This window comes from Abramis brama (genome assembly GCF_963993115.1).
Source record: "Abramis brama genome assembly, chromosome: 2".
Classification (NCBI taxonomy): Eukaryota; Metazoa; Chordata; class Actinopteri; order Cypriniformes; family Leuciscidae; genus Abramis; species Abramis brama.
The window spans coordinates 63,101,363-63,125,371 of record NC_139964.1 but is presented as its reverse complement, the minus strand read 5'-3'; the positions used below and the strand labels follow the sequence as shown (position 1 = coordinate 63,125,371).

The window sequence follows — 24,009 nt, the reverse complement described above, 5'->3', positions numbered from 1 at the left end:
AATCAAACTAGCTTTTAGGCTAACTGAAATAAAATCATGCCAATCTCTAGGTATGGTGAAGGCTATGTGATGATGTGGGGCTATTTTAATTCCAAAGGCCAAGGGAACTTTATCAGGATGCATAGTATCCTTAAAATTAATGTAAAAAAAATACTTAAAAATAAAAATCTGCCTGCCTCTATGGGAATTTAACATAGGGGTGTACACACTTATGCACCATGTATTTTAAGGAAGAACATTTATTTATTTACGATACATTATTCATTCACAAAGAAAATTGGTGTCCTAAAAGGTTGGATTTTTCCTAATTTTTTAAATTAAGGCATTAAGTTCAATTTCCAAAATATGATTTTTTATTCCTCTTTTTAGACAACTTTAGCATGGGTGTATTCACTTATGCATTGCACTGTATATATGAAGAGTTCAGATGCAAAAGCCTCTTAGTGCCATCTGAAATTTTCTTCTAGAATGATCATTTTTATCAAGCTCGTATATTTAAGTTCAGTAATTTCACCTAAATGACAATTAATAGGTAATTTGCATTGCCATTTTAGTGAAATTACTGAACTTAAATATACAAGCTTGATAAAGATGATCATTCTAGAAGAAAATTCCAGATGGCACTTAGAGGCTTTTGCATCTGAACACATGTAAATACATTTAGACCACTTTACGTAGTGATTGCTATCAGGATGTGAAGAGACTTTTAACCAGCATAACAAAAAAAAATGTTTCTGGAACAAATCACCTTTGATAAAAAATACTTAAAATAAAACGCAAGCACATTCATTGTTTTAAAAGAGTTCAATCAGCCACCTGTTTGTTTTTTCCACACAGGTATCAAACGCACCTTACGCTTCCAGAGATGGTGTGAGGTTTATGGCGGTTTAATGGGCCGCCTTTAACAAGCAGGTTTTTTATGGCCCCGCACAAGGGCCTCATTGTGTGCTTGTAGATAAACAACCCATATTGTACCAATCACACACAAGAAGACATAATTACTTTCACCCTGATATCCCTGCTATCTCAACGCACCATTATCTCTTCCTTTAAGAGAGAAGACTGAGAGCTTTGAAGTTTCCTTTCTCCCAGTGTATCCTCCTGCCCGTTTCCCGCTCTCCATAATCTTTCATTATCTCCACTTACCTACAGCATATGTGCTAATTGATGTTGGTTTTGCGATGGATTACAGTGAATCTCCTTTGAAGCTGGCCGGCATAGTGACATATAAAGTCAATGAGGAAGTTAAAGTCATTAGCACACAGTAAGTGTGGCTTTATTGGCTAATTTGTCTGAGAATGGCAACCTTTGGTTGAGATGGAGTCGGGACGCTTTCAACTTGTTACAGGCAAGATGATATGTCAAATAAGTTCAAGGCAATTTTTACGGTTATTTAACAAATTAACACCATACACAGATTTACTGCCAAATGTTGCCTTTGGTGACCTTGCATTATAAATGGCTTTAATGCAAAATATTATTATTATTTTATTATTGATTAACATCGCATGCAAATCACTACATAATCGCTGAATGATGTGGCCTTTGGTCTTTCGATTACAAGTCACCATGATGCTTTGCTCTTTGAAATTTTTTGTCTAATTGTAAGTGGTGCTTTCTTCTGGCTCATAGAGAATTGAACAAACCCTTCACCATAAGTAATAATATTCGGCGCGTTATTGGTCCCACCGTTTGTGCTACGGACATGAATAATACTTCAAATCATGTGACTTGTGTGACCCTGAACACCCTAGCAATGACCTTGTAATCAATTAGCTACACACTAGAAGATATAGCAGATTATTATTTATATACTGTTATAGTATTTATTAATATTTTTTATAGTTTCAGACTATAAGTTCTAGTAATTTATGTGCTTTTGTCAATTTTTATTAGTTTAAGTTTTTTTATATATTTGTTTATTATCAGAATAATATAGGAGGCTGTTATTTTAAGTATTTACTATAGTATTCATTAATATTTTTATATATTTTTAATTGTATATTTAAAATACTATTATAGTATTGAGCTTTTCTTTTTGTTTTTTCAATTTTCATTTTAATGTGGGTTTAAGTTTTAGTCATTTTGTTATGTACGTTTGTCATTTTATATTTCTATTTAGCTTTAATTTATTAATGTTTATTTCAGTTAGTTGCCAAGGCCACATTTCTAATTTTCCTTTTCAAGTTTTTTCACCTAATATTTATTTTTCTTTTTTTCTTTTTCTTTTATTGTACCAAAATGAATGCACACTAGCAACCATAGTTTAGCACAAACAAGGAATACATTTTCTTCAGAAGATTTTTCATACTCAAGCATATTTTAATATTTTTTATACTTCATCATATGGAGAAGAATTCTGATACTCTCCAGTAAGAAACACATGTTTGTTCCCGTATTAGTTGAATCCTCGACACAGTGGAGTTGTTTGCCTGAAAAACCCAGCTTCATGTCCTTCTCAGAGAAGGGTGAGAAACATCTCCTGCTTAGACATTGACCTCTCTTTGCCTCCCTAGTCTGAAAGCTTTATCTCCACATCCTACAAGAGGACAACCCTCAGAGAACAATACCCCACCAGCTCTCTCTATTCTTCCATTGTCTCACTCACACGTTCCCTCTAATGACCTGTGAGAATTGAAGACTTCCCAGACAACAATTGTGACAGCTCACACAGTGCCTAAATGGCTTGATTAATGATATAGACATGTTATGTTAAAATGTGAGTGTGTGTGGGCAGCAGATGTTGACACCATCTATTAACCACTTCAGTTTGTCCTTGGTAAAAATTTGCATGGATATGCACGAACAGGACATCTATTTATCCATGCAGAAAAGTGGACATCTGACTGTCTGGTTATGATAAAGAGTGAAAGAACAAACTACTGTTGAACCAAAATGGAAATTTTGAGGACATGTGTTGAGTTGAAATACTCATGAAGAAAATTACGTTAATGACGCAATTATGCATGCTTCAGTAATTTATTTGCACAAAAAAAAAAAAAAAACGTGTTAAGGATTTTAAAATTAATGCATGCGTTAACGTTGACATCCCTTGTGGCAACATAGTTAAATTCGAGACAAAAACATTATTTAAAATTACACAACTAAAGTCATTTTTATCAGTCAGATCAGGTAGAAATGACTCCTTTAAGGGTTAATTTATTGTAATCCTGTGAGCTGTGTGTATGTCAAGATAAAGGTATACCAATGTTCATCCTAAGTCTGGGTCTTTGAACAAAAAACAACGACTTATAATCAAGTGAAAGCAGTGATGAAATATTTCTAATATGTGACCCTGGATCACAAAACCAGTCACAAGTCACACGGGTATATTTGTGGCAATAGCCAATAATACAATGTATGGGTCAAAATTATCGATTTTTCTTTTATGCCAAAAATCGTTAGGATATTAAGTATAGATCATGTTCCATGAAGATATTTTGTAAATTTCCTACTGTAAATATATAAAATATTTATTTTTGTGAGTGAATGCAGCACAAACATAAATTAAAAGTGATTTTCTCAATGTTTCGATTTTTTTTGCATCTTCTGATTCCAGGTTTTCAAATATTGTCATATCCTAACAAACCATACATCAATGGAAAGCTTATTTATTCAGCTTTCAGATGATGTATATATACATCTCAATTTAAAAAAATTGACCCATGTGACTGGTTTTGTGGTCCAGGGTCACATATGGAATATAGAAACTGTTTGTTATGGCTAATTTTAATTTTAATCTTATCGGGAAATTGTCATACATAAATGTGGACTTCTAAGAGAGACATAAAATCTTTCTGTGCTATGTACATCTGATTTACAATGTCTGAGTAGCTTTATGCCTAAATTATTGACCTGATAGATTGAGGTTATTGAGGTAAGCAGGTCTAACTGTTTTGCCAATACAGGAACCCTGTTGAAATTGCTACATGCCAGTTTTGCACTTCACTGCCGCCTGTCGAGCTTCGACCACTATCGGATTGCGAAATGAGAAAATCAATTACTCAGTCAAGCTGTCGAATTTTATTCAATTCCTCATAAATTGTCTGAACAACAAATGGCTTTTTGGTGTCAGTATTTCGATTGAGTGTCTGTGTCACCTTAGCTGTGATCAAATCGAGTCCAACATCTCTCTCAAGCTCTTATTGGATGACATTTATTCATCAACAGATGCTAAGTAAAGGCCACAGCATAAGTAAGTGGCTGCATTAGAATATAAGAGTATGGAAAAGCAATGAACCTAATGCTGACTTCTGACTGAATCATTACATTATTTATGAACACAGGTTACAACGGCTCACTACTGTATGTTAGAAGCAAGTTCCTTTTTTGCGTTTTGCTTTATCACTGGCAAATATACTATGTATTCCTAATTTTATTTGTGACTCTATTGGGTGCATCTTTAAAGAATGTATTCGTTTTCATTTTCAGGTCATTCTCAGAAAACTGTACTATATATCTCCCCATGACTTATACTGATAGAATAAACGGATACAGAACGTAGGCACATTATTTGATAGATTTAATAGATGTGTTTGATATGTGCAATGAAAGTGAAAAAAATAAATAAACAATAAAAAATGTTCACAGTGTGCATGTCCCCATTTACAGCTACTACACTGTAGTTTTATATACATGTAGAATCCATTTAGCTTCTTTTGGAATTAAAATGTTTCTTTCTTTCTGAAATAGCCTACTTCATGTATTTTCTGAGAAAATTCAGTTAATTTGTCCCTCATTACATTTTTCAGTTTATCATTGAATTATTGAAAAAATAATCGGAATAGCATCATAAGTTGACTATAGTTCAAACTGAGGTTTTCAGAAGTTTTCTTTAAATCTTTTAAACGTATTGGCCGTGTTCAACTGTTAAAAAAATCATCTTCAAAGTCTCAATCAATAAATAAGAGAGAAAATAAATGTAAATAATAAATAAAATGTGAAAATATGATCCTCAAAGAATTTTCTTTCGGTCTTCTAGATTTCAATTTGTTTAAACATATTGGCCTTGTATGTATATATATATATATATATATATATATATATATATATATACTGTATATATATTTGTTTGATATATATGTTTGAACTATTGTCAAGTAATGATGCTATTCGGTTAAAGTTATTCCGATTATTTTTTAAATAATTAAATGATAAACTGAAAAATTTAATGAGGCTATAAGTGCAGGGACAAATTAACTGAATTTTCTCAGAAAATACATGAAGTATTTCAGAAAGAAAAAAAACATTTTAATTCCAAAAGAAGCTAAATGGATTCTTCATGTATATAAATCTACAATGTAGTAGTTGTAAATGCATATATGCATATATATATATAATAAATTCAAAATATTTTCCCCTTGAATTTCTAGCACAACTGACACCATTTGCTCAGAATGACCCATCAACTAGTTCCCAGTCCTCTCATGAAGATGAGGCAGTCAGCGGTGTCATTGATAGATGCTGTGGGGGGGATATAATACTCAGTTCATTTCATCAGTAGGGTTAATTAACTGGCGCTCGATTGGACCTGAGGTTAATCTGTGTGCCGAACTGACACATTGCCGTTCATCACTCTCATCACTCCATCCCCCTCTCCTCCTCCTGTCCTCCTCTTTCGTGCACTCGTCCAGAGGAAGACGGGTCAGTTCATGTGTTTTTACACAGATGGCCCGCTGGCCCTGCTGCCGGCAGCTAATTGACTGAAATGAGCAACCACACCCCCTTATAAAACACGTTCAACATGTTTAATCAAGGATTGGAGGCAGTGTACACTGCAGACTTAAACATAAAGGATTAGTCATTGCACGCGCTAATATAAAATAAAATGGGAAAATTAGTTTTGAGTGCCTCCCAAAATCCATATAATACCATTTTAAAGCAATTTTAATTTTATTTATGGTACTGGCACTTGTCACATGAAATCTAACATCTATATATCAAGTGTGTGAGATGATTTTTATTTTATTTTTGTTATATGATTTCTCATGTGTTTGACATAAATGTTATCTCACATTATGTGGCTTGTTGATGAAAGGTGTGAAATTTGTTAAATTGCATTATTCCTCATTCAGAAGAGACGCTTTTCCATCGTCAGGCCAAACCGTTCTCTTTGGTTAAACGTTCCATTCCATGCCGATCCAGCCCAGCCGATGCGGATATGGTTTCTTAGCCAGCTATAGAGAAACTGGGGCAAATGACCACCAATCCTGAGTTGCGACGTCACTTCACGCTCAAGTGGAAACCATTCCTTACCATTCTTAGAACTGTTTGGTCCAACGGTGGAAAAGTGGCTTATAATGATTGAGTTCACACATAAAGACAGTCACTTGTTTTGTTCCTGAATGACTGACTGTTATTGAACGAATGGGTTGAATGCATGATTCAATGACTCATTCATAAAGACAACAGCGCTGCCTTCCGAAATCGAATACTTCCCTACTATATAGTATGCGAAAAACAGTACGCCAACAGAGTAGTGTGTCCGAATACATAAGAAAAATAGATAAATCCAAAATGTTTAAGAGCAAACATGTTGAAGATTAGGCGCTGGGCTGTCGATTCATTAAATGTTTAAAGTAAAAGCAGTTTATTCAGCGTAGTGAAGCCTCTCCTCCATTGACATCCATTAAAAAATGACCTCTGGTCTCCTTCCCTGCGTACCACAGCATTAGCAGGCGTTAAGCTTTTTTTGCTTGCAGGCTTGCCTTCAAGTGGCTTTGAATTTATGAATGGCAGCGAAGCGCTGGTATAGGTCACATGACAGTAACAACATGGAGGATGTAGTATGTCCAAATTTCATTCATACTACCCATATTCATACTAGACTAGTAATGATTTGTATTATTATTAATTTTAATTTTAATTTTAAATTTTTTTTTGGGGGGGGGGGGGTATTTTCTTTACCTGTTACTATAAAAGCGTGGTGTGTTTAACTTTTAATTGTCTGACGAAGAGCCTATGTGCTCGAAACGTTACCACCTGTGTGTGAGTCTATCATTAAACTTTTCACATTTTTGGAGCCGTGGTGAGCCGACTTTTTTCCTTTTTTATTAATTTCCTTGTTGAGCACCCAATTTGAACAACATATTGCTTTGCTGTGGATGTGCGTGATTTGGATCTGATTTTACTAGATATAACAGAACATACAGTCCATAAGTAAGTTCAAATTCAAATGTAGTATACCTACACTCACCAGCTAGAGAATACCCATAATGCAGCGTGAGGGTCGTGTCTAATGAATTTCCACTTCTCGCCAGAAGATGGCGCTGGTCCAAAATGGGTACTGCATAATATTATACAGGTACAATACTGCTGGAGCTGCCAGTTTGCTAAGTTTCAAATGATTATTAAACAGCAAAAGCTCCAACCATTCCAGTGCACTCAGTGTCCGAATTCACTCACTTGTTTTAGTTCACTCCTTCAAGTGAACTATATTAGTGGAGTAATGTAGGGAATAGTGTATGAGGGTATAGGGGTGATTTCAAACACAGCTCCAGTTACTTTTTGTTCCTGCACAATTCGGTTGAATAAATGTTTCAGCTCCTCAATGATTGAGATGAATAAACGATTTAGTGTGTTTTTCACAGTACACATCCGGGACTTCCCACAAACACCTAGATGCAAAACATTAATGACATTAAAAATTTCTGCAATGCTTAATACATCTCACCAGACAGGTAAACTACTCTTGTGCAAAGCTTCAAGGAGATGAATGTTTGTGCATATGTGTGCATGTATATGTGTAAACCTGTGTATTTGTGTGTCTTGAGAGATTACACACCTCATTTATCAGAGCACTTCACCTTGTGGCAGAAGGTTGTAATCCAGAGTGGAACCATCCACTTGGTATAATTACACCCATTAAAGGTGCCGCCGTCCTGAGTTCCATCACCTCATTCAACGTCTTCCCCTCATCGCTGCATGTTCGTCTAAAAAATTGATAGCCTATACCAAAACTAGCAATAAAGATCATTCAAGCAATAGTAACAGTGATGTTTGCATTTTCAGTTTTTCAGCATTGTAAGACATTCTAGAAATCAAATAGACAGCATCATAAACACAACTGCATGAAAAGCTTAGACATACAGTCATTTATAAACTTGATAGGCCTTGCAGCAAAGTGGTGACAAAACACTCTCTTAACAGTTCATTTTGATCATTAATATCCATATCAACTAATATCAACTGTTTGTGTCAACATTCCAGCATGACGTTTAATGCAAATGGTTACCGCTTTCTCACTGTAATCATGATAAGTGATACTAAAAAGTAACTGGATGAATGTGTGTGTTTGTGTATGCAATGAGATGAGAGGATGAACAGCGTCCAGAGACAGATAACAGCGTGTCACTCCATCTTTGCATTTGTCTCCGCGCACTCCATCAATATGAAGCGGCTGTCAGCTGCCTATTTCAGGAAAATTAAAAGGGCTTACGGTAAAGATGCTCTGCGAGGGAGGGGCGTGCATGAATTTATGTGTGTGTGTTTATAACCTCTGCTTAACACAAACACAAAAGTCCAATGAGTGCTTAAAAAAAGACGTTTAAGTGTTTGAAAGTTTGGGAGACCGGAGCTATAGTTATCACACTTTTACCGCAGTGTAAAAGTACTTTACCGCAGTGAAAGTCGATTTCTGTATGGGCATAAACCTTAAATTCTTTCTATTTAACATATCCACAGTTCTGTCATGACAACTCTCGGGAGACTGGTATGGTAATAGAGATTGGTATGGTAATGGATATGGCAAAGTTAATGTATTTGGTCTTGGTGGAGTAGATCTGCTACGTCGCTGCTTCTTCAGAGCAAGTACCGATACTTGCCACTGCCAATACATTCACAGACATTGCTGTGAGCATGTAAGACATGCTTCTGCTGCTGCACATGTACATGCATGAATAAACCCCCATAGCAGATCTATATAGGTGGAGCTGGGGAAGGTGGAGGGTTTCTGAAAGCACGCTGCAGACTGATAACAGCAACACTACCGGTATTTGTTTGAATGTTGAGCCGCAGCTCATTGGCCGCTGATGCAACAACAGCCAATCAGCTGTGCTATGTAGATGATGACTTGAACTCTGCTAAATGAGTTAGACCTATCAGACTGCGCCATCTAGAGTTTCATGCCAGCGCCATCTAGAGTTTCATGCCAGAACTAGTTAATTATTTCCCAGGGAATAAAAGGGACCCATGTGACAACATGCCCCACTATACACTATAAGATAAATTATAAATAAAGGATGATTGTTTAGAATTTTTTTCAATGTCTTTTGGTTAAAGTCTACCTAAATTTATATTGGCTTCTGTCTGAATGTAGTGCTGTTTTATCGTGTTTACTCCAAAAGCTATTTTTATCAATAATTACATTTTACAGGTTTAAATTCACAAAAACGTTGACGTTGATGATGATGACAATTGGCAATGTTTGTGTGAATCAAAACCTATATAATAAAATTCCAATTTTGTTTTTAAGACATACAACGACAAAAAAAAAACAGCTCGAAAATGGGACTTTTGACTTAAAGGATTAGTTCACTTTTAAAAAAACGTTTGTTGATAATTTACTCACCCCCATGTCATCCAAGATGTCCATGTCTTTCTTTCTTCAGTCGAAAAGAAATTAAGGTTTTTGATGAAAACATTCCAGGATTTTTCTCCATATAATGGACTTCAATGGGCCCCAAATGGTTCAAGGTCCAAATGACAGTTTCAGTGCAGCTTCAAAGGGCTTTAAACGATACTAGACGATGAATAAGGGTCTTATCTAGCGAAACGATCGGTCATTTAAAAAATAAATAAAAAAGTTTAAGTTTTATAAGCACAAATGCTCGCCTTGCTCTGTTCTGTGATGCGCGTTCGTGACGTCATGTAATACGCAATTATGTTGAAAAGGTCACACTTGACGTAGGCGGAAGTAATTGCGTATTACATGACGTCACGAACGCGCATCACAGAACAGAGCAAGGCGAGCATTTGAAGCTGCACTGAAACTGTCATTTGGACCTTGAACCGTTTGGGGCCCATTGAAGTCCATTATATGGAAAAAAATCCTGGAATGTTTTCATCAAAAACCTTAATTTCTTTTCGACTGAAGAAAGAAAGACATGGACATCTTGGATGACATGGGGGTGAGTAAATTATCAGCAAAAGTTTTTTTAAAAGTGAACTAATCCTTTAAAACCTCAAAAAGTCCTGTCCCTGTGTGTCAACTAGCCCCAGCATCCTCCATTTGAATGCATTTGTGTGCATACGTAGTAATTGTGCATACAAACGCACACACTTTTCCCGTATGAGATTGATTGCTTGCAAAGCAGTCTCATGCAGATGGCATCTCTCCTTTTGACATGATAATGGCTCTAAATTGATGAAGACATCTCACTCATTCTCTACCAGCTCGCTGACAGGCCTTACCCAAACACTTCAACCTGCTACAACTACCCATCAATCACCCGCAGCCCCTCCCACCCAATGTCCCAACGCTTGTCCATTTTAATCAGCTAATTCTCTCCTTCACCGTCACCCCATTCACCGATACAACACTGTGTTTTGCCCATCTTCTCTCACACTTAATCTGCTTTAATGAAGTCCTGATCTGCCAATTAGAAACAATCACAGTGGAGCAGAAGATAAATATAACCATCACACTGGCCAAGCTGGAGGGGGGTAAAAAACACTAAAAGAGATACAGATACAGATAGAGTAAGCAAGGACAGTTCAAGGACTTCTGAGGTTTAGTGGGAAGCTGTTTTCTAGATTTGGTGTCAAGGTTGCAAGATTTGTTCTAGGAGGTGACTTTATTATCAATGAATCAATGAATTTCCTAATGAAATGTTGGAAACCAATTGAGCATGGCATTTGAAACCCTAAGTATCAAATTGTGTCCTGCACTGTTTCAGACATAAATAACACCCCAAATCATACAGTTTTTTGAGGAGAAGTGTGCTTTTCTAAGAGACCAAACTTACAATTTTCATCTGATGGATGATAAAACAGGTGAAAAATACCATACTTTGAAGAAACCATATCAAGAGCCGAATATCATAGAGGCTTAAGGATGTACTCTTTTGACCACCTAGCCACCCGTCATCACCTGGCAACACCTTAGCAACCATCCTGAAAATCCTAGGTTTTTATTGAAACAAGCCAGGATATTCGACTGTTATGTTGCATATTGTATGTAAGTGGGTTTTAAAACATTTGTTTTCCCCGGTCTAGGCCACTTTCTCGCCTACCTCAGCGTTTTGCACTCCTTGACTAAAGAGAGTTGTGATGCATTTAAGAGCATCAATAACATCCAACCTGTTCTGACCCTGAGGCAAATAAAAAGTTATTGATTCCGCCAACCTCACGGCACCCTTAGCAAAAGGGACTTTTTGTTGCCCCTGATGAAACACTTTCATCTAATCACTTGGCAAAATCTAAAGAGGTGGACGGCTAAAGAAATAAATAAACAAGTAATGCCTCTGGAGATAGAGTGCACACCTTTGGAGATGAAATTAGCCTGAAGTTGTTGCAAATCAATGAAATCGATGCAATCAGCTTAACTGACATAGGTGGCGCAAATCGTCCAGTTGGGGTTCGCTCGCTCACAATTCCGTCTTAATTGCCCTCCAGGGCCAAGTTTGCGCATGCCATTTGCTCACTTTAATTAAATTACAAAGACAGGTTTCCAAAAGTCGTAAGAGCGCTGGCTTGGCACAAGCCCAGTAATTAAAACGACACCCTTTTTGATTACTGGAATGTGCCCTAATGAACTCATTATGTATTTTAACCCAAACACACCAATTACTGAGCTGGCAGAAGACATGCAGCTTACTGTAAAAACTCAAGGCTTTTGCAGAAGCGGATAATTTAAGCGAGAGGTTTCTGATTTTAATGTCCACCCTGAAGATGGAGTGGTAATTGGAGCGGTGGCGTATTTGTTTGCACACATGCTGAGCTGTGGTGCTCATGTGTCCGACTTGAGTTTGAATCTGGCTTGTGATCTGGCTGATTTCCTCCACCAACTCATTTTGATGACAAGGCCCGGTTTCACAGACAGGGCTTAGATTAAGTCAGGATTAGGCTTTAGTTTAATTAGGACATTTAAGTAGCTTTTATAAACATGCCTTTGGGGAAAAAATACCGCTGTACATCTTGAGACAAAACAATGGCAGTGACATATTTTAAGATATATCCGTGCAAGTTGCTTTCAGTTAAAACAGCTCAAACATGCATTTTAGTCTGAGACTAGCTTAAGACTTGTCTGTGAAACCGGGGGCAAATGTCTTAAAAATTTAAATACATTTGCAGCTTTTTATGCATAATTATATTTTTGGTTTTGTCACTTTAATGGTATTACCTTGGCCTATATGTTAAGAGTATTATTCATGCTCAAAACTGATATGATTTCATCTATTCAAAAAAACTCTTTATATACAATTTAAATAAATACAAGTAGCAGGGGCTGTGATTCATTTTAATAAATGGGTTTTGGTGAGTGGAAAACTGTGTTTACGATAAACTGCATTGGTCATTTAAAATTATAATTTATATTATTTAAAAATAGGCTGATACGATGTATAACAATGTATGTATTTTTACATAAGACTGTCTGCCCTGAATGTACTTCATCAATAAAACACAACATAGTTTATGTTGTTGTTTTTTATGACATGCATGTATTGTTCAACCAGTTGTTTGCCTTTGAAGTTCGCGTCATAAAAATATGTGAAATTCTTCAAAGGATGTAAAAAAAATCCTATATGAGGTTACAACCCAAGTGTTGTACAACCAAATCATAAATTCTTTTACTTTCACTCCTGACTGTTTTTCAACACATTTAATGACCTGCTTCAAAGAAACACTCTTTACTTTTCTATGCCCTAAAATTAGCATCAAGTATTCGATTACTAAGTTACTGCATTGTACACTTTTATATTTTCTAATGCAATATGTTTTACTGTCAGGCTAATCATTGCTTAAATGTTCAAATACAATTTGTCTTCATTAGGAACAGTATTTTTTATACTGTTTATATATATATATATATATATATATATATATATATATATATATATATATATATATATATATATATATATATATATATATATATATATATTACTGTTAATCATTTCAAACATCATTTAGTAAAATGCTTTTTATTAAAAGTGTGATTGTGTTATTTTTATTTTACATGGCTTTTATCAGATATTTGGTGATAAATGCTACTGTAAAAACGCTTGATGTTGTGGGAATTTGGCTCCGTTTACTGAGATGAAATCATCATGTCGGTCTCTTTGAGCTGTTCATGCTCTGCTGGATCTCAAGAGGACAGACACATTTGAAATGAGGAGGACAAAATGAAGAGCCTCTAAAGGTATTGAATGCTTACAAATGATGAGACATGCTGTCAAAGCGCAAGGTGTGCAAGAGGCGCCATCTATTGGTGTGTTTGCAAAGGTAAACGCCATGATTTTTCATTCAAGTTCAAGCTCATCATACCCTTTTCTTCTCCTCCTTGTTTTTCTGCGTTTCTGTTTGTGTTTGGCTGTGTGTTTTGTGAACTGTATATTTACAATAAAGTGTGCTAATGCATTAGCATTTCTATTAAATTCTTTATTTATAATACATATATATTTTTGACAAAACACAAACAAACACTTCCTTGAGTTTCGTTAAAGTGGGAGTGTCATTTGATATAAAAAAAACTACATTTCGCATCATGCATCAGCATTTCTATTACACGCATTATTTTTAATAAAAAAAAATGTAAACAAAACAAACAAACAAACACTTCCTCGAGCGTCGTTAAAGTGGGAGTGTCATTTGATTAAAATAAAAAAATAAAAAAAACTACATTTCCCATCATGCGTAGATGCGGATAAAACTATTGCAACAACCACGTGTTTTCATTAACAGCGCGCGGTGCACGAGGCATTACAGCACAACTCTCAAATTTACTCTGCTTTACCATCAGCATGGCATCTGAACTAGGTAATCCTATGTCGTTTTTACTTTCTGCACTCTTCTGCTTACAAATCAAATACTTTTCGTTGTGTTGTTTTTGTTGGAGGATGTAGCACGTAATGCTATTTTGATCCGTCACAGCCTTTTTTTTATTTTTTATATTAACTTCAATATCAGATACCACGGTATTCTTCGAATTGTGTTGGTGTATCATGCGTATACAGTGATGCATGAGTTAATTATTCATTATTTTTCTTTTTTGCATGAAATTTAGTGTCATGGTATGTATCAGAGTACCATGATTTTACCGCCTGAAACAATTAATACACCATACTGCCACAGTAATTATTTACCATACTTATTTACTGCAGTACCATGGTATCAACATACTATGGTATTGCCATAATATTCCATCTTTGTTTTGCTTTATTGAGAAATCTGATTTTGTGCAAAAGTAATGTCATGTGCAATTGAAGTCCAGTCCTGCTGCAGTTGTTAAAATATCAGATTTGTGTATTTTCTACTGCATGCACAGTTTATGATTGTCTGTCTAATTGATTTGACTAAATGGCCCTCTCTTTCAGCTTTGCTGAGTGTGTCGGATAAGACCGGACTGGTGGAGTTTGCCAAGCGACTGGTATCAGTGGGTCTGTCATTAGTGGCATCAGGAGGCACCGCCAAAAGTCTCAGAGATGCTGGACTCACTGTCAGGTCAGACATCTTTTACCACACGCCTTTCAAACTTATAGTTGCTGTGAATACTAAATCTTACAGATATAGTAAATAATTATAATAAAGTGCTTGTTCATGTAAACTCTTTTTTTTTTTTTCATACAGGGATGTATCCGAGCTCACTGGATTTCCTGAGATGCTTGGAGGAAGAGTCAAGACCCTTCATCCCGCTGTCCATGCCGGCATTTTGGCTAGACAAACTCACCCTGATAAGGCTGACATGGAAAAACTAGGGTTTAGTCTTGTCAGGTAATACTGTTTTTAGTAAGAAGAAGATTCTAATGCTATCTGTGTTATAGTAATAATAACATGGTACTTGTTTAGTAAGTTCTGCTTAATAGATTTTAAATTCAGGTCATGGTATTTCATGAATGATCGTCATGTGCCACCAGTACAAGATATAATCCGGTTAAGTGATGCTAACATGCTTTCCATTGGTTTTTTGTTAGAAGTAGAGACTCAGCATTGCTAATCTAATCACTGATAATTCAAATAGTGCTCCTGTGGTGTGACCAAAAGTCTTGATCTCACTTAGACAGGGTCATATGAGCAGCACTGTGTATGGTTAGGAATGATACAATCAAGGCAGGTCAGACTTGTAGTCTGGATGTTTTTGTATACTGTAGCCAGTAAATAATTTTTAAAAGAGAAAAGACAGGAGTAGTACCTAATGTTGATGTAAACTTGTGTTCCTCAAGAGTGGCTGTGTGTAACCTTTACCCGTTTGTGAAGACTGTTGCATCCCCCAGTGTGACCGTGGAAGACGCTGTTGAGCAGATCGACATCGGTCAGTACCGTGTGTTAATTGTTCACAGGGTTTTAGTTTAGGGGTTAATAATTGATCACTTATTTAGTATTTCCCTTGACTTGAATTCAACAATGCCATTCTTTTTTATGTTTAAGAATGTTAAGAAATTTGATCATTTCCTACTTTTAAATGTTCGGCAGAGTGACAATTATAAGAGTGTAATGGTAAACTACCTGTAAATTATGAAATTTGCATTTATATTAAGTCTTAGAAGGCCTGTCCAGCACAATAAAAAAAAAATTAAAGAAAAAATATATTTTGCATGGAGTAAATAAAGCCTTTTTAAAACAATTAACCACATGTAACCATATATAAACCGATTTTTTCATCTCTAAATAATTTTTCATCTCTTATTTTGATTTTTTTTTTTTTTTTTTTTAGTTTCTTTTGTTTTTTTTATGTTTCGGTTTAGGTTAAATTTAATATTTCAAATGTAGTAATTTTAGTCCTTTTAACTTTTTATTTCAGTTATTTGCCAAGGCCACATTTCTAATTTTCTAGTTTGTTTTTCATTTAATATTTATACTTTACTCTACATAAGCTTTATTTCATTTAACGAAAACAATTTAATAGTTTTAGTTAACAATGCTGCTTTTATGGTAGCATTTATTGTATTTTGTATTGTATTTATTATTTGTAACGTATTGGGAATTGTGGTTGATTTTCATGAAAATGTCATATATTAAAAAGAAAGGTTGGGGGGTGTTTGGGGTAAAATGTTACACGGACATCTTTATCTTGGCAGCCTGTGTCTTATTCACCATGTTGTCTCTTAATTTCACCATGTTGTCTCTTAATTTCACCATTAATCTCAAAATCATATTTAGGTGGAGTTACTCTTCTTCGAGCGGCAGCTAAGAATCACGCCAGAGTCACTGTCGTCTGTGATCCTTCCGACTACGATGTTGTTGCCAAGGAAATGGAATCTTCTGACAACCACGATACCACAATGGAAACACGCAAAACTCTTGCACTCAAGGTAACGGTGACGATCCTATCTGAGAGGAGATTTGATTAAGCTTTGACGACCCACTGAACTTTGTCCACATCCAAAACTCAATGAATCCCACCTGACATGAACTGAACCCAGTGAAATCTGGAGGAAAATTAAAAATGAATGGATGCAGAACATGTTCATTTTAATGTAATACTGACCTTGATTATAGACAAATAGCCAGGCTTTAATTTTGTTCTCCTTTCTTTCCAATTCTAAATTAAATGTGTACAGATGCCATGTTACTGAGTAGCTAATGCTCTTTGTATGGTGAATCATGTTCAGACATGAATTTAGTTGTTGTTACCATTGAGCAATAGACTTGCTCATGATCCCTTTTACCTCAAATAAACAGTCAGCATGGTCTATTAATCATTATCTAACTTAATCAAATCTAATATTTTAGATCAATGTTTCTTAACTCCTAGAATCCTACCTACCAGAATGTTTTAGATGTCTCGCTAATTAAAACATCTTATTAAACTCATCGTCTTCTTGGTGTGGTGAATAGGAAAACCTCTAAAACATTCTGGGAAGTGGATCTTGAGGACTGGAATTTTAGATGATAAATGGTTTCACAACGGGCAATTTTGGTCTCACATTTTAAATAACTGATGCATTTGTCAATTTTATGTATGTAATTGTATGTCTCCTCTGCTGTTGTTAAATTATCGTACAGTATACATTTGTATAATATTAGCCACCCTTCTCTTTAGATGTCTCTCTGGATCTGTTCTTGATTAACCCAGCAATCTGATTAAGGGTTACTATTTTGATAGACAATTACTCGATTTCAGTTACTGAAATGCCTTTGTGTGAGAATTTGTATTTGTAATATCTCAGGCCTTCACACACACCGCTCAGTACGACGAGGCCATCTCTGATTACTTCAGACGTGAATATAGTCGAGGAATTTCCCAGCTGCCTTTGCGATACGGCATGAATCCCCATCAAGCTCCTGCTCAGCTCTACACTATACGCCCAGCACTTCCACTCTCTGGTATACATGATCACATACGCTTCTACCAGACAAATATTCAACCACGAAAGTTATGATATTAATGTTCCTCTCCATTTCTGACTGTGTCTCAGTGCTGAATGGATCTCCAGGCTTCATTAACCTGTGTGACGCTCTGAACGCCTGGCAGCTGGTGAGAGAGTTGAAGAGAGCTCTTGGTTTGCCAGCTGCCTCTTCATTTAAACACGTCAGCCCTGCAGGTATGAACACAAACTTGTTTCCCAGATACCAGGAAAGCTTTAATACCAGGTGTAAACAGGGCCAAAGGAACACGCCGACTTTTTGGGACTTTAGCTTATTCACCATATCCCCCAGAGTTAGATAAGTCCATACATGCCCTTTTCATGTCCATGCGTGCCGTAACTGTCTGACGCACCCACCGCTAGCCTAGCTTAGCACAAAGACTGGAGGTAAACAGCTCCAGCTAGCATACTGCTCCCAATAAGTGACAAAATAACGCCAACATTTTCCTATTTACCTGTTGTGATTTGTATAGTCACAGCATGTACAAATAACAAGGTCACATGAGACACAATCACTCCGCCCAAGTAGCAGTGCTTCGCCTTCTGAGAATATAGTTCCCAGTATGTATACGGTTAGAAGATGGCTGTGTCTCATGTGACCTTGTTATTTGTACATGCTGAGACTATACAAATCACAACATGTGATCAGGGGTCGGGGATACGGTGAATAAGCTAAAGTCCCAAAAAGTTGGTGTGTTCCTTTAAGATGCGTTTTGGTCGATCGGATCACAAGTAGATGAGGCAGACAGATTCCCATTTACATCTGCTGTCTCTTTTGTCCATTTTCAACCATTTCTGTCCTGATTTCTTCCAGGGGAGGGTCTATGGGCGGGTAAATGTATGGGCTTTTTCAGGTCTTTCGATCTAATGGACAAAATAAGCTCACACAAACATATGAATGCAAAAGGAGATGACTGAAAACACACGGAGAGCAGCAGCTTTTGTTTCTGCTCTGACAGCCACAAGACCAGCTGAACGCTGTGAGAGTGTGTTAGAAATCAGGAATGGTGAGAGAACATTGTGCTTGGTACATTTTTCATCTTCAAACCAAACTTGGGTCTTCAGCCAACAAAGTTTAAATCCTGTTTGACTAGTGCGCTTCCCATGATGTTGACGCAGTATAGGCGGTCCTTTAATGTCTGTTCGTATGCATGAGGGTCTACACCACAAAAGCAATCTGGTTGAATGCGTTTACTTCTGGAAGTGGACAAGGTCAGAACGTTTTAGACCCCTTTTAGACCTGTATTTAGCGTCGTCCACTTATGAACCGATCGATCAAAATGCATCTTAATGCCAGGTGTAAACAGGGCCTTTGTTGTAGAGTTTCAGAAAAGATCTCAAACAAATGTTCACATTCAGGAGCTGCAGTTGCCGTCCCATTGAGTGAAGACGAGGCCAAGGTGTGTATGGTGAATGACATGCTCAAGGATCTCACCCCTCTTTCCACCGCATATGCCAGAGCCAGAGGTGAAACATCTCTCCATGTCTCTCCACACTTCATTTTCAAACCAGAAGCATTAATCTTCTGTGTAGTTTGGCATGTTTAAGCCTAAAAAAAAAGTATGGATAAATCTGAAAAATGTCTTTGTAGGTTCTGACAGGATGTCCTCCTTTGGAGATTTCATTGCTTTGTCTGACGTCTGTGACGTCCCGACTGCCAAGATCATCTCCAGAGAGGTGTGTGAGAGAGAAAAGAAGAATAACTTCATCACTAAGAGTTACATCTAAGGCCCAATCCCAATTCTATTTTATACCCCTTTGCCTACCTCTAACCCTTCGCCTACCCCTTACCCTTGCCCCTTGAAACAGAGTGGCAAGGCGTAGGGGTGAAAATATTCCCATAAGAAATGGGACACCACTACTACACCGTTACACGTCATTATACGTCGTTGCTAGCGCCTACGTCACAGGAGATGCGCCAATGTTTATCACAAACTTCAAGATGCCGTCGTCAGCTGTAGTCATCTCAGTTGCGTGGGTTACAGCTATTTTTTTGCATTTTTCTTCTGAAGTTCGCAGAAAACAACGGAGATGACGATATCTTTGACGCCTAAGTATTTTTGGACTTCAGGAAACGTTGCTCGTTGTCAGCGTGAAAACGAATGAGCCTCCGGGTTTCCTCAGGTGTCCCTGTTTGATAAAGAACATACAAGACTGGTTGATCATGTTGCAAAAAGCACGAAACTGTGTAAGCACTGTTCGTTTATATCGTGTTCACATATAACCACAAGAAAACAATGTGTTCATAGCAGACGTACGGTAAAAGATAAGCCAATTCCTTGCCGCAATTACATTCACCAGTTATCAGACATGAAACTGTTGCGGGACTATCATTAACGAACTTCAGCGAATATTTTTTTATTTTATTTTTGCAAACATTTCTTTGAAGAACATGACCGTAAATATGAACACAAGATTGAATGTGACATTAAGAAAATGATTATTGGCAGCCATGTTGCCTCTGTATCCGGTGTATGCAGGTACATTTCTCATACCCCTTCGTTTGAAGTGTGGTCCCGAAAAATCTTCGTTTCAAGGGCTATCTGGCCCTTCCCTCTACCCCTACCCCTCCAACCAAAAGAGAATCGAGACAACCCTACCCCTTCACGGGAACGCGCAAAAACGGAGGGGTAGGGCCAAGGGGTGAATTGGGATTGAGCCTAAGAGTTCATATTCTCTCAAAGCATTAGCCTCTTATTTAACAAATACTTGATGCATTTATTTATAAATTTTTATACTCAACTTTGACCATTTTTTTTAAGGTGTCAGATGGTATCGTTGCTCCTGGTTATGATGAGGAAGCACTGCGAATTCTATCCAAAAAGAAGAATGGAAACTATTGTGTCCTTCGGGTAAACGCTTATTGATTGATAATCCAAGTTTGCTCCACGGTTTCACATTGCATTGTCTTTTTGGTCAAAACAGCCCTTACAAAAAAGAAAGGGGGGGTAGTGATTCTGTACCTTGGTACTTTAATATATGTAATAATAACGATTATCCTGAGTGAATAGTGAATTTAGTATGGAAGTAATGCTCTCCAAGGCTGCATTTATTTGATTTAAAAATACTGTAAAAGCAAAATATTATTACAATTTAAATTTAAAGTTTTTTATATTCACATATTTTAAAATGTAATTTATATAAGGATGGTGAAGCTGAATTTTCAGCATCATTACTTCAGTGTTACGTGATCCTTCAGAAATCATTTTAATATGCTGATTTGCTGCGCAAACGTTATCAATGTTAAGAACAGTCGTGCTGATTTGTCGAAACCATGATGCATTGTTTTCAGTATTCAAAAGACTAGCATTTATAGATTTCAAGTACTTCAAGGTTACTGAAAAGAAATGGCCCATGTGTTTCAACACAGCTCTGTCACTCTAAGCCTTCATAATGTATGTCTTGTTCAATTAGATGGATCCTGACTATGAACCGGATGAAGAGGAGGTGAGGGTGCTGTTTGGTTTGAGCCTCAAACAAAAGAGGAATGGAGCCATCATTGATAAAAAGCTTTTCAGCAACATTGTGTCAAAGGGCAAGGTGAGAAACTCCATTAATGCTGTTATGTTTGTTTAGAAAGTTCTGATTTTGGTTGCACGTTATTTTACAGTACATGTGTACTTATGTGTACTTGCCCCCAAAAAAAAAACTAGTTAATACAAGGTAACTACATGGGTTAAGGTTAGGTTTTGAGGAATAACTACATTGTATGTACATGGGGGAACAGGACTGTAAATGTTCAGGTTTTTTTCAGTATTTAATTGATTTGTTTAACACCTTTAGCTTAGGCAAGGTTTTTAATGTTACGATTTGGGGGTGTGAAACAATATTCTGTAGTAAATGTTGGTCACGGTTTTATCAATTGTGATTTGATTGGACTGTGGAAGGAAGATGAGTTATGATATTAGCATATTATTTTCAACACAGAAAATGTGATTTTGATCTCATTGCAGCTCTCTGAGGGTGCTCTTCGAGACCTCATTGTAGCCAGTATCGCAGTGAAGTACACTCAGTCCAACTCTGTGTGTTATGCAAAGGATGGTCAGGTAACCAAAAACTAAAAAAAAAAAATGCAAATGCCATTTTAAACCATGTAAATGTATGCAAATTAATTGTAAACATCATTATTATGGTTTGTGTTTGTTAGGTGATTGGCATTGGCGCTGGGCAGCAGTCTCGTATCCACTGCACTCGGCTGGCCGGAGACAAGGCTGATAACTGGTGGCTCAGGCACCATCCCAGAGTGCTCAGTATGAAATTCCGCAGCGGAGTTAAGCGTGCAGAGATGGCTAATGCCGTCGATCAGTATGTCAGTGGAACAATTGGAGAGGTATTGTATCCAAAAATTGGTCATTTGTGACACATGGGTCAATTTTTTGAAATTGAGATTTATACATCATCTGAAAACTGAATAAATAAGCTTTCCATTGATGTATGGTTTGTTATGATATGACAATATTTGGCCGAGATACAACTATTTGAACATCTGGAATCTGAGGGTGCAAAAAAATCAAAACATTGAGAAAATCACCTTTAAAGTTGTCCATTTGTGTTTGTGATTGTGCTGCATTCACTCACAAAAAAAAATGTTTTATATATTTACGGTAGGAAATTTACAAAATATCTTCATGGAACATAATCTTTACTTAATATCCTAATGATTTTTGGCATAAAAGAAAAATCGATAATTTTGACCCATACAATGTATTGTTTGCTATTGCCACAAATATACCCGTGCGACTTGTGACTGGTTTTGTGATCCAGGGTCACATTTGTACTATGCATATATTAGCCAGCCTAATTAATCAGATGGTATTTGGCTGTTGAGATTATCTACATCCGCCACCAACCACGCTTAATTGACCAAATTTTTCAGAGAATGCAAATTTTCTTTTTCAAATTATTGTGTGAAATTTGAGGAGTTACTGTGCAAAAGAAGTGTTCATTTGTTCTCAGTTTTTTTTTATGATAATTTGGGATTGTGAAATTGTTATATATTTGGATGAATCTGATGAAAACTGCCAAGAAATGTCTGGTTCATTTCACCCCAAAATCCAAAAGACATATCTAATATAAAAATAATGATGCTTGAAATTATAGAATTTGGTAGGAAAATGTGCTTAATTGTGCAAATGTCACTTTTTTTTTATTTCATATAATGTTTTGAGTGAAATGACATTGCATTTTGATGATTATATTATTACACCTGGTCCCTCAACCTATAAAGGCCATCAGAAACAAAAACTGGAAATACGAATCTTTAAAGTTGAGGTCAGTAATATAAATAATTTTATTGCCCAGTTTCACAGACTAGGCTTAAGCTAGTCCCTGACTAAAATGCATGTTTGAGCTGTTTTAACTAAAAGCTACTTGCACTGGTATCTCTTAAAATATGTCTGTGCTATTGTTTTGTCTGATGATGAAGATGATTTTTTTTTTTTTTTCTAAGGCATGTTTATAAAATCTACTTAAATGTCATAGTTTTTAACTAAGACTTACTCCTGGCTTAATCTAAGCCCTAACTGTGAAACCAGGCCTGTGAGTCAGTATTTCTGCAGATTGCTGAGAGGTGGAGGTTTTTTAATGACATTTAATTTTTGTGTGTACGTCAGGGTCCAGATATGGAGGCTTGGAAGGCACTATTTGAGGAGATTCCTGAGCCTCTGTCAGAGGTAGAGAAGAGGAACTGGATCAGTTCTCTGCAGGCTGTGGCCCTCAGCTCTGATGCTTTCTTTCCCTTCCGGGACAATGTTGACCGTGCCAAACGGGTAAACACCCTCTCCTAGTTACCAAGCTTAAATCATTGTTTCCTAATTCATGCACCTCATTTATCCATGTATACTTGTCACCAAATTGATTTGTTGCTATATTATACATTCTAAATGTCTATCTATACTTAAGATGGCATATAAAAGTGACAATTTTCTATCTGTGTATGGTTTTAGAGTGGTGTGGAGTATATTGCCGCCCCCTCTGGCTCTACTGCTGATGAGGTGGTCATAAATGCCTGCAATGAGCTGGGTATTACCCTGGTGCACACCAACATCCGTCTCTTCCATCACTGAAAAACCCTACACAACATCCAGTTGAATACAAATATCCAACTAATTTCACTGTTACAAAGGTTTAGGGTTTCTTTCTTTTTAGATGTACATCTTTTACTGTAATTCCTGGTTTCTACCAATATATCATAACTTAGTCTGTCCACTCAATAGTTTAAGAATTAGAATTTTTTTTTGCTGCTAAATAGTTAGGAACATCCTTCATGCATTGTGTTAATACTGATACATTAATAAGATGATACACTCCTGTTCATTTTATTATAATAATGTGTTTTCTTTGCATAATTTCTGCCATGATGTCCTTATTTTTTCTGCAACATTTGCAATGTGAAATTGCCTCCATACTCTTCCTGATGCATTCCATTGTGCTGCCTTTAATGTCTCATGAGCATTACAAAATAAAATAAAAACAAATCAAGTAT

General features: G+C 36.5%; 1 protein-coding gene across 1 annotated transcript; it reads left to right on the top strand.

Annotated features, from left to right (window-relative positions):
* The first annotated feature begins 13,767 nt into the window (after positions 1 to 13,767).
* Positions 13,768 to 24,005, top strand: atic (5-aminoimidazole-4-carboxamide ribonucleotide formyltransferase/IMP cyclohydrolase). The gene is made up of 15 exons (XM_084100609.1): positions 13,768 to 13,977; positions 14,535 to 14,661; positions 14,788 to 14,931; positions 15,381 to 15,469; positions 16,318 to 16,469; positions 17,328 to 17,484; positions 17,577 to 17,702; positions 18,885 to 18,992; positions 19,117 to 19,202; positions 20,288 to 20,377; positions 20,940 to 21,065; positions 21,479 to 21,571; positions 21,673 to 21,855; positions 23,138 to 23,293; positions 23,471 to 24,005. Exons 1-15 carry the CDS (start codon positions 13,962 to 13,964, stop codon positions 23,588 to 23,590), a joined length of 1,773 nt encoding a protein of 590 aa, XP_083956735.1. The 5' UTR covers positions 13,768 to 13,961; the 3' UTR covers positions 23,591 to 24,005.
* Positions 24,006 to 24,009: the final 4 nt, after the last annotated feature.

Excerpts from the sequence above, each read along its gene's own strand:
- atic (XM_084100609.1), top strand. Across the intron at positions 17,485-17,576 it reads CCCAGCACTTCCACTCTCTG|TGCTGAATGGATCTCCAGGC; the intron begins GTATACATGATC and ends ACTGTGTCTCAG. Across the intron at positions 20,378-20,939 it reads GAAACTATTGTGTCCTTCGG|ATGGATCCTGACTATGAACC; the intron begins GTAAACGCTTAT and ends TTGTTCAATTAG.